The sequence below is a fragment of the Haemorhous mexicanus genome, chromosome 3, assembly GCF_027477595.1.
Source record: "Haemorhous mexicanus isolate bHaeMex1 chromosome 3, bHaeMex1.pri, whole genome shotgun sequence".
Lineage (NCBI taxonomy): Eukaryota > Metazoa > Chordata > Aves > Passeriformes > Fringillidae > Haemorhous > Haemorhous mexicanus.
Genome location: NC_082343.1, coordinates 58,716,785 through 58,728,325, shown reverse-complemented (window position 1 = coordinate 58,728,325; position 11,541 = coordinate 58,716,785). Strand labels below are relative to the sequence as shown.

At 48.0% G+C, this 11,541-nt stretch overlaps 1 protein-coding gene across 1 annotated transcript; it reads right to left on the bottom strand.

The window, feature by feature from the left end:
• Nucleotides 1–503: 503 nt before the first annotated feature.
• On the bottom strand, nt 504–9,562 carry ZBTB2 (zinc finger and BTB domain containing 2). Its single transcript, XM_059841966.1, has 3 exons — nt 9,434–9,562; nt 5,535–5,718; nt 504–3,549 (listed from the first exon to the last, which is right to left on the bottom strand). Exons 2-3 carry the CDS (start codon nt 5,705–5,707, stop codon nt 2,187–2,189), a joined length of 1,536 nt encoding a protein of 511 aa, XP_059697949.1. The 5' UTR covers nt 5,708–5,718; nt 9,434–9,562; the 3' UTR covers nt 504–2,186.
• Nucleotides 9,563–11,541: the final 1,979 nt, after the last annotated feature.

Below are 11,541 nucleotides of genomic sequence, written 5' to 3'. Positions count from 1 at the left end.
AACCACAGATACCTTAAAAGCTGATGTTACCCTGAGCTAGGAAAGGTTTATTCTTTTGTTTTTCTATTCTCAGAGCATTTTGGACTGAGGAAGATGAAATAAAACCCACATTTAAGGAAATTACACTGGTGGATGAAGATCATAAAGTTTTAAAATGGGCAGCACTAAAATAATTCTGTAAGATGTTATTTTTTACCTCAAAAGACTTCTGTACTTTGAAGTCAATTGATTTTAAACCTATTCCTCTAATAAAAGAGAGATAATAAAATCAGTATCACTTACAATAAACTTTACAATAATGGTCACATTATAATAAGCTGGGAAAAAGCCTAGTATGTAGAGACTTTTATGCTAAATCCACCTCAAGTTTTAGTAAGCTCTTTGTTCACCTGTGTGACAGAGGTTTTAGTCTGATAAACAGAATACATTGCTTGGCTTTTAAACTGATTCAGCAAGAGCTCATCCAGGAAGACCGAACACCAACAACCTTTCACCTTCAACTCAATAAATCATATCCCATTTAATTCAGTTTTTATTCAATGAAATGATGTATAAAAACTTACAAATCTGAGAACTTAACTATACACAAAAAGATGATATTCAGTTTAAACGTATACACAGAGAAGAGCTGTGGTTTGTGACTTGCCCTCTCCCACCCCTCCCCCCAAACACACACTGTCTCCATTTATGATGGGGCACTTTTTCTGTCCACTTAGACCTTCTGTTGGCCCAGTAATTGCTCAGAGGGCTTCAATGCTGCTGTCAGTTTAGGTTTTTAGGCTACCAGCAAAAAATCTGGGCATCTATATAAAATAATAAAAATCAACAACTTGATTTTTAACACAAAGATGCAGTACTACCATCAGCAGTAACTAAAACTACAGAATTCACCCTTTCAGTTTTTGCAGGCTTTGTCTTGGCTTTTAAAATAACAGGACTCTCATAGAGTAGAATTTCCCAGCCAGCACTACAGATTCATTTTAAAACAACCATGATCACCTGTTGCTAGAACACCGCTTTTCCTTCCTCTTAACTCATGCCATTAGACCAAATGAAATCATGGACATTCCTTGCCTGAGTAAGGGAATAAAGCTTTTTCTCTCTCCTGTCATCCAGAATGACTCAAAGCTCTATATAGCTAACAACACACACATGTGCTGCACTAACGATGGTGCAGTGCTCACCAGTATGCCACTTCTCTAGTTTCCTTGGTAGCTTGGGTGACAACACTTACCTATTGGCTTCTCTTCAACAGGTCAATAAAAATGCACACAGCTCAGGATGTTTCAAATTTGGCTAAAAGCAACCTGTGCAATGACGAGCTTTGTCAAACAACTAAAAGACATTCCAGGCTGAATCTGAGAGCAGATGGCCAGTTACTTCAAAAGGATGTGTGCATTTATTTACCTGTACCAAATATACACACAGACACTTTATATATATATAAATCTTTATACATATACAGTATTTATAAATATATATATATAAAGATTGCCATCACATTACTATTACAGCTACTTAAGTCAGAATTTGACTAAGTAACGACTTTGCTTGACTCTGAAACAGATACCCAAAGGCATACTTGAAGGAAAACATACGGCTAAAAAAACCCAACACCCTCAGCTCTTTTTAACTCAATGAACAGAGATTTCTGCATTCCTTGAGGAAAAGTTCTGAGGGCTTAGGTTATAACCTTAATCAACTTGCACACGGACTTGTAAAGAGCACGGTGTTTAATCTGCCAGATCTCAAAATGCCTTCTACCAGGGAAACTAAAATACATATATCTTTTGCTTACCAAACTGATACTCTGTTTCTTATTACACTCATCATTGTATCTAAATACACCTTTAAGCAATCTAAATTTTGTTTAAAATCTATTAAATTTGGAATAACTAATACTATCAACATAGTTAGCTGGATTGTTTTTTCACATGTTCCTTTGTATTAAAATCAATTTTGTTGTTGTGGTTTGATGCAAGAGCTTTTTGTTTGTTTTGGTGGGAGAGGCAAAGTCCAATTTCCTTAATGTGCCAGTACAGTTCTGGTTGCTGAAGACAAAGGGTAGGAAGGAGGTTGCTGGAAAAGATGTAGGGGTAAGTGAGGTAAGAGGTAGGGGGAGGAAAAAATTGATTTAATAAAAAAATGAGTAAAGAAACTTTAAAAAATTGATATAGGTTTCACATTCAGTCTAACAACACTGCTTCCTGCTCCTTTTTGATGGAGGCTAACACTGCGTTATCAGTCTCTGTGGCTTCTGTGTCCCCACCACCTAACAGAATGGAGCGATCTTCTTCTAGCGTAAAGACAGAGTTTTGATTTTGGCACGAATGTTTGACTACTTCATTGGGAGTTGAAAAAGTTTTGTCACACAAGTTACATTTGTAGGGTTTGTTGGTCTGTACTAGCATGTTGTCCATTTGACTGCCTTCCTCAAAAGTACAGAGCTCCAGAGTCTGTTTATCCACCATCGTGTACGTGTCCATGCTCTGGTTTAGGCACACGTGTCTGGCAGCCTGGTTAGCCCTACAAAAGCTTTTGTCACAAGTGCTGCACTTGAAGGGCTTGCCCGTGTGTATGTACATGTGCTCCCTCCAGTGGCTTTTCTGAATAAATTTGCGACCACAGATGGAACATTCGTATTTCCGTCTCTTTACCTCCCTCTCTTGATCTGCCTGCTCCAGGTTGTCAATATCTGCGATATCGGAGGGGGGAGGTGTCTCTGACTGCTGCTGCCCATCAATTATTGGGGAGTCTGAGATCTGCTGCAGCTCGCTGTCACTAATCATCCCCGCTTCAGGCACTTCCATGGCATCTTTATCAGCTGTGTTGTTACAGAGAGACAAAGAAATATTACTTTCTCCCTGCTGGCTAGATGTGAAGGGAACTCCCGTGTGGATCTGCAGGTGCTCCCGCAAGCTGCTGCGCAGGTTGAACCGGCGACCACAGAGGTGACAGGCATAGTATTTTGGGAAGCTTCCGTTCCTTTTCATAATGCTTGGCTTGACGTGTGCTATTGTGAGAGAGGCAGGCTGTTCATCTGAAGAAGATGCTTCCATATTGGCCTCTTCTCCCGAAGGTGAATTATTACCAGCAGCAGATACCAATTCCGGAGATAGAGAAGATGGCAATGGGTCAGAAGCAGACATATTTGTCCGGGTCACTTGTGGCAGATTTGCACCCAACTGCGAGAGCTGCGAGCCTTCAGAAGCCTGCTCTTGGTTCATCCGGGATGTCTGAGGCCGTGGTTCTCGCCCAAGTTTGTCGGTCGCTGACGTAACCTTAGTGGGATGCCTTATCTGGTGATCTGCAATCTGAATGCCATATAATGAAGATGCTAATGGAAAGACTTGATCCGGGTGAGAAAAAGTTCCCTGACTTGCAAGGCTGGCCTCTTGAATTAGTGGATATGCATGCAGAAACTTTATTCCCTGTTCTAGTCGAACTGGGTCAATGAGCTGTGGTGCCATCTTCCCAGTGTACATCAAATGCAAGAGATAACTGAAGATATCTGGCTGTATGTCGGTCGCTTTCAGACGGACACATTCACTGAAAGGTGAAACAAAATTATAAATAAGACAGAAGGAAAGTATTTTTTTCCCAGTTCTAGATTGTTCTAGCCTTGATAAAAATAGGAGGTTTCTACTTAAATTCAAAAGACAGAATCTGCAATAAATATTAAGGGAAATGCTTTACTGTGAAAGAGCTAATCTTAGGAGCTACTTGAAAGATGACTTCTTTCCTCAGTGAAGTAACTGGCTTGAAAGAAAAGCAGTCCCATTGCGACCGATACCATTTTAAACTGCTGTTATGTTGTAAGTGTGTTGTCACTTATTAATATACTTTGTAAACTGCAAAGACATTTTCCCCCTTTTCTTGACTGGATTCAAACACATCTGTAACTAAATTACAACCTGCTAGCGTGGGACTCTAAATTCACAGTCCAATAAACTTTTCTCAGTATTTAGCCCTGAAAACACCTAATTCATCTGGCACTTGCCTGCTGGGCTTCTATGTCCTACTAGGGTTTATAGCTATAGTTCTGCAAATGTGTGGTATTACGTTGTCCCAAGTGCATTATGATCCAGAAACCATGCAGTACAGAATGTGAATTCACCCGGGGATCTGATGCAACAGGTGTAACCCCTGAAAATCCAGGTTTCTTACACAGCAGAATAGCAGATTTTTTTTCCTTGAAGAGGGAGGGAGAAACAACAGCACCAGTGGACTGCCTGGTCAGCCTAGCAGTCCCTTGATTACAGCACTCAAAGGGAGATGCTTTAGCTGTGATCCCCTCTTCAGCCCAAGAGGGCTGAAACCAACACCACCCTCCAGCTCAGTGTGCCCTATGCAGAAACCTTTATGATGCTCTGGACTGAGACAGCGACTACTGCTCTAGCTAAGGCTGTATCTCTGTGCAGAAACTAAGGCAAGGTTCACAGAAGAAGAAAGAAAACAGGGAACATCTTTGTGAGGTCAGTTAGCTAACAGGATAGGAACTGGGATTCTAATTATTTTTCATAAGTATTTGTAGCTCCTCCATTAAAAACATTCATAAATAAACCACAGAAATTCAGAAATGGACATGATTGCGTGCTGTGGTCTGAATGCTCTAATGACAGTAGGCTACCAAGCTGAGGAGGAAATGACAGCTAATTCTTCTGTTTCTTGAGGTGCACCCTTCTTGAGCTCTCTCTGTGACTGCTTCTGAATTCAGATATATGACTCAAAAGTAAACTTGCAATGCTGTCTTTCAAAGATGACTGTGTGCTCTTGATGGAGCATCACAACTGATAACATCTGCCTGTAGTCCTGTTTCAGAAGTGCAAATGCACTTCTGTCCTAGCAGTTCACTTCTGGCTAAGAACTCTTAGCCAAAGGGTTAAGTGTGAATCACTTAACAAACTTTTTGAGTTAGTTCAAGTATTTTGGAAAAAGACCAAAAAATCTTAAAAGCGGTCTCACACTCTTGTGATCTTTTCAATCATTTCCTCAATGTAAGCCTGTGGTACAGAAATAATAAAGAAAAAACACTGAAAGAAAAGGACCACAAATCCCCTTATTTTCCACCATTACATAGTATTCTATTATTTAATTAACAAACTGCAAAGAAATGAAACACATATACTTCTTTTGTAAGTTTATTTCTCAAAACCTCCCAGCAAGTACTTATTGGATTGTATATAACATTGCACAAATGTCAAGAACAGTGTCAAGACAGAGTAGAAGACAGTGAGTGGGGGAAGGAAAGAGCAGGAGAGAAGACAGGATCTTTGAAGTATTCAATTGTAGAAATTCAATTTTCTATGCTTTTTTAAGGCTAAAGAACTTGTGCTAAATTATAAAATTAGTGTTAAAGAATCACAGTTCAACTTTAATATGTTTGAAAGTGAGGTTCTAGTTTGCAGTTAAGACTGTTTGCAGTTAAGGCGCTCTTTATGTCATAACAAGAAGCAAATAGAACATTTTTTTGCTAGACTCCCTTAACTTAGTTAACTGAACAACATTTAAACGGTGAACCTTTTTAGAGTTACCTGGTTTGATGAACAAACAACATCTTGAAGTAGTTGGAGAAAGAAGCGAGGACAGATTTGTGTGCCTTGAAGTAGACATCCCCAATGGCAACTGTGCAGTCACACAGGAAACCGAACTCTCTCTGAGCATTTAGCTGCTGCAGCAGAATAAGTCCATGGTTGGCCAAATCCATTTTTTTACACTCTGAAAAGCAAATGACTTGCATGTAAAACTTTACAGTAGATGCACAGATGCAACAGTAGCTGTCTCTTAATAGATATTTTCTCCAATATCCAGATGCCATACTTTAGTAACACATCTTAATCCCAAGTTACTGCATAAAAGACACCTTACACATAGGCAAGGATTTCTCTTTCATGATGGGATATGCAATTCACAAAGGTGTGAGTGATTTGCCAAGGCTTAAAGAGGAAAGGAGAACCAGGACCAAAGTGTTCTGGAAAGGCATGGTGTGGGTACTTGGATACAGAAATATAAATAGCTAAGGAAGAGGAAGATATATTAACAAGTAGTAAAAACACCTATACAGAGTGGGAAAAAGAAAGTGTTTTGGTTGCCACTTGTCTGCTCAAATAGGAAAACTGATTTTCCTTTCTGATGGCAGTCACTCTCACCCACACAAGTGGGAGCAACACAACCCAATAAAAGACAAGTTAGATACTTATAACCTGGAATTTCAGTGTATCTGTATATCTTTTACCTAAAAGTTATGAGTCCACCCAGCTGAATCCAAGGCCAGCATTAAATAACTGAACATTTGTGATGTTTATGCCCTCTCCTGGGAAATACCAGATACATACCTGAATCTTCCCAGCCCCAACAGTGAATTCATTCTAGGTATTGGCAAGCCCTCTGGACTAACAAGGAGGGGCCAACCTTTTCACCTAATAACTAGTGATCTATTTATTGAGACCAGCCACAACAGCATTTTTAAGAAGTCTGCATGCCTAGAAAATCAAGAAACTCAAAGGGTGGGAGGTGCAGTTCTGTCCATGGCTGGCCACTGGCCACCCACCAGGGAGGATAACCAATGGTGAAATGTGGCACTGACCCGAGCCCCCCTAGGCCAGGGCTTCCACTGCCCCTCACCCTCCTGGGCACCTCCAGATGCTGGAGGCTGCCCACAAAGAACTACCTAAGAGCTTTAAACTTTTTCTCAAGGATCCAAGGGCAGCCTTGGAAGCAAAAATTGGTAACTTTAGGGGAAAAAAATACACAGGAAAACACATCAGGACAGGTACCCATGGTTGGTTGGATGGATGAATAAAGGGCAAGTAAGATCGGTGAGTGGAAACAAACTTAATCAAAGCAAATAGAGCCTTGGGCAAAGTGAAAGTATGAAGCAATGCAAATCTGTACAAAAACATATAAAAAAGCAAGAGAAGCCAACAAAATTCCTGGCCATGTAAAGCCCAGAACAGAACTGAACAGAAAGAGAAGGTGAAACTAGAAGTTGATCAAAAAGTTTATAAAAAGTCTTGGGTGTTTTCTCCTCTAAACTTAACAGCAAGTTATCAGAATTTAAGTCAGGTTCAAGCAGCTAGTTTCTTTTATACAGTAAGAGCATGGCTTTTTGGGAAAGAGAACAGAAATGTATTCCACATATGCCAGTATGTTTAGTAACTGGAGAAGCAAATATTTCTACTTGCTAGACTCTCTTGTATTTAAAGGAATAACCAGGCTGATCAAATGCATTCCCTCACATTCACATCAGATCAGAACTCACTGGAGACAGGGGTGTAAAGACAAAGAAAGAAATACAGTGTAAGATACAGCTGATTATTTTCTTACAGTTAATAAGAGAAAAAGAAGCTAGGTTTCAGCTCTCCTTAGGTACATATTCTCCTCCCTCAACTAATGTTTGGATAACTAAGTTTGTACATACAATATGCTAAGATTCTCTCTCTCCACAAGAGAAAATACTCACTGTCAGCAGGAACAAAGATCACTTTTGGTATTATTAATCCTGCAAGATGCCCCATGTGGGTGATGTTAGAGAAAACTTGCTAGATTTTTTTTTTACCTTTAATTTTGATTATTAATGTGTTCTACATTTTTAAAATTCAGTCTTGTTAGCACTTGGATAACAAAACTTGCCAAGCAGAGCAAACCACTGATGTGAAGGCACTTCAAGCCAGACAAGCATTCTTTCTAGTTATTACCGTCCTAAAGTGTGTTTAGTTTGGAGCTTCACTCTTACCCCGAACAGCAAGCCCTTCTTTAAAGACCTGAACTGAGCTTTAAAGAAAATGATACATGTGCACAACATTGTGTTTTGCATGTATCTGGATGATATCTAAACGCTCTAGCTAAAAGCACCGCAGTAATTACACTCTAAGGAAATGACAGGGCAGATGAAAAGAGCGAGGAAAGCACTTTGCACATTACAGGTATGCGTGTGCTCAGGAATTTTACCCTTAGCTAAACGAAGCGGTGATTAACATTGGCAAGGCCGTATTTCAGTGCTGACCGATTCAACAAGTGTGTGAAATACTTCTTGTGCGCCGAAAGCCCGTGGGGACAGTGCCTCCCTGGCCGGCCCCGCTCCGCCGCGGCTTTGGAAGTTACCTAATCCGTTCGGCGCTGGCTGAGCCGCCGCGCGGGGCCGAGCCCGTTCGGGCAGGGCGCTCGCTCCGGAGACCCCGCAGGGACACCGGGGCGGCACAAGCCCAGGATAACACCGGGGAAGCGTCGGTACCGCACCGCGGGACCGGGCCGGGTACGGGCAGCTAACGGGGCTGGCAGGGAGCAGCTCGGGCACGGCGCTGCCCGCTCTGCCCTCGCACCCCGGGCAGCGAACCTCGACAGCACCGAGCCCGCAGCGCTGCTCCCGCTCCGACGGCAGAGGGCACCGGCGCGGCCCGGGCCGCTCACAGACGCGCCGCGCCTCCCGCAGCGGCGGCAGGCGCCCGCTCGGCCTTCGCCCTCAGCCCGGGCGGCGGGCGGGGATCCGTGATGGGCCTTCCGTGCCTCCCACCCCCCCGGGGCGCTCCCGCCTTGTCCGGGCCGGGGGCGTGTCCGGCCGCGCGCCCGCTCCATGCCCGGAGCACGCTCGGCCCCAGTGCGGGAGCGGACGGCGCCCTCCCATTGGCCGCCGGGGCGGAAGGCTGGGCGGCCGCGCGCCGCTCTCACTGGCTGCGCCCCACCCCTCCCTCCTCCCGCTGGCCCCGCCCACCCCTCCCGCGCACGCCACGCGCGCACGGACGGGACGGAGACGGCGCGCGAGACGCAGCGCGAGCGGAGCCGCCAGGGCGCGCGAGACGGGAAGAGCTGCTGCCGCCGCCGCCGCCGCCGCCAGGGCCGGCCCATCCCAACCCGCCGGGGGGGGGGGGGGGGGGGGGGGGCGGGGGACAGGCGGGGCCGCCCCGCCCCGTGCGCGCCGGATCCCGCTGCTGCTGCTGCTGCCGCCGCCACCGCCGCCGAAGGGGGCGGGAGGGAGGCAGCGCGGGCCTCAACCGGCCGAGCCGAGCCCCGCGCCGGGCGGCACCGGCTCCCCCGGCCTCCTCCCTCTCTTCCTCTCTCTCCGCGACCCACCCACTCCCCTCCAGCTCGGCCTGGCCCTCCCCTCCCTTCGGTGCGCACCCATCCCCCCCTCCCCCCCGTACCGTGCCCCGGATGGAGCCGCCTGGCCCGGCCCGGTCCGGCCCGGTCCGGCGGGGATTCACCGGGCGGTTCCACCTCCCGACCCGCACGCCCCTTGGCCCGCTCGGACCCGGCGGGGCCCGGGGAGCCCCTCACACACAATGCGGAGGTAGGGCCGAGCAGGCCCCGCCGCGCCCCCGCCGCCGCCGCCGCCTCAGCCCGGGCCGCGGCCGGCGCGACGGGGCCGGGCGCACGTGCGGGCGGCGGGGCCGGGCTGCCCCGCGGGGCGGGCGCGGCGCGGCCGGTGCTCGCTCACCTGGGGGGCGTGGGGGCCGCCGGGTGGCGCCGCGCGGGGGCCGCCGCCGTCTCCGCGCCCGGCAGCAGCAACAACGGAGTCAGCGCGGCGGCGGCGGCGGCGGCTTTTCCTGTCCGGTTACGTTCGGGTCACATGACCGGGAGCGGAGCACAGAGGCTGCGGCGAGGAGCCCCCGCCGTGGGGGAGGGGAGGCGGCGAGCGCTGTGGCGGCCGCGGGAGACACCCAGCCCCCGCCCCTCCCTCCGCGCCCGCCCCACCGCCGGCACCGGGAACGGGAGCGGCCTTCCCGCCTTCCGGGCACCCCCGGGGCAGAGCCACTGCTCCCGTCCTAGCGAGGCGCGCTGCCCCTTTAAAACTCCCGGGCGGCGGAGGCCGGTGTAGCCCCCCTGCACCCCCCTCCGCCTCCAGCGCTGCGGGATAACGGGGATCGTGGCGGCGTGCGGGGATGGGATGGGATGGGGCGGTGCGGTGTCGTGCCGTGCCGTGCCGCGCCCGCCGCCGCCTTCCCGGCACCCGTCCGGCCTCGCCGTGGCGGCAGAGGCTACTCGGTGCCGCCGCCGGGGGGCCCCGAGCGGCTCCGGCCGGGCGGTGCTTGGCGGCGGGTGTGGGATGGAGGGATGGATGCCGACGGGTGCTGCCCTCGCGCTCGCTGCCGGGGAGGAGTGACGGGCGCAGGTGCGTCCCGGCGCTTCCCGCGGAGTCGCCGGGGATGTGGGAGACGGGGACGGGCCAGCAGCGGCGGGACGCGGTGTCCCGGGCCTATCGGGAACGAACTCTGAGAGCCGGTGCCCTCTTCCGCGTCACCCTGGCTGCTCTCCAGGTGTCATTTATAGCAAATCTCGCTCCGGTGCGTCGGGAAGGGGCAGCGTGGGACCGGTCTGTGTGAAACTGCCCTGGGCACGCCGTGGCTGAGCTGTCAGATGGCAGGTTACAAGTTCAGTTGTCAAAAAAAGTGATTGAGAGTACAAACGTGGAAAGGTTGGGTCTGCTTGCGGTCTGTTCAGCTGGACGCAGGTTATTTGAAACGGGTATTCTTAACTCGCCTTTTTAAGGGATGATATAGCTGCCGTATATAAAAATCACATCTGCAACTTCCCACAGTGGCAGATCTGGTTGTGGTGGAGTGCAGAGGGAAGGTGGCTGTAGCAAGGCCTCGTTTTATCCAAATCCAAGGCATGCTGTAGAATAATATATGGATGCTTATAAAATTGCATGCAGAAATACACCCACAGACATACATGAAAAAAAAATGTCAGTCTTGCAGAAGTTACTAAGAGCTGATAGCGTGGAACAGGGATGCTGTCTTCTACAAGAGGCTGGGAGGCCCTTGGATGTGATTTCTCCAGGCAGGGAATCAGTCCAGGGACAGCCTGGATACATCTGTTAAGCAGAGCAGTGGCATGGACCGAAACATTTTCAGAGAGAAATTTTGTTGAAGACCTTGTGGGAAGATGTTTGGCCAGCAATAGGTAAAGGGGGTTCCTTTGCACCTCCTGCCCTGGAGCCCTGCTCCTGCCGTCCTCCAGTGTGCTTTTCGTTGTTCATGGGGAACAGCATATGCTGCAATGCCAACTGTCTGAATTAGGTCCAGGTGATTATAACATTTTTCAAGGTACCTATTTAAGCAAGCATTTAGGGGCCTAGCTGTACTTGGGATGTTGTTTCCATGGTAATTAAATAAGATATACTATGGAAAAAAAGGCCCAGACTTTGAACTTTGCATCTTGACAGCAGGTGTGCTGATGGGGAGGAGGAGTCTTGTATCTTGTCTGGTTTGTAGGTCCACAGATGACTGCAGCCATTCCAGGCTGTTGTTACTTCTACAGGATCTAAATTGATAAAGGATTAGACCAGTTTTATGTGAGTCTGTCTGTCTAAGCCATCTCCCACTGAAATTAATGGATGTCTTGATAGGCACAGCTTGAGTCTTTGCATCAAATAGCTCATGAATATTAATTTATTTACCCAACTTAAACTGCATTTGAAAAGTGCAGGGTTTTAAGACTAGTGAAGTCTTTAAAAAACCCAACAAACCAACCCCCAAACCCAACAACTTTTAATTTTAATGGAGCTGAAAGCTGTCTGCTGCTGTTCCAGTACTTAGAATA

What these genes read in the sequence shown, in the direction of transcription:
- ZBTB2 (XM_059841966.1), bottom strand. Translation starts at nt 5,707, where the DNA reads ATGGATTTGGCCAACCATGGACTTATTCTGCTGCAGCAGCTAAATGCT. An exon ending in TTGTTTGTTCATCAAACCAG is followed by an intron (nt 3,550 to 5,534) that starts GTAACTCTAAAA and finishes TTCACCTTTCAG; the next exon opens with TGAATGTGTCCGTCTGAAAG.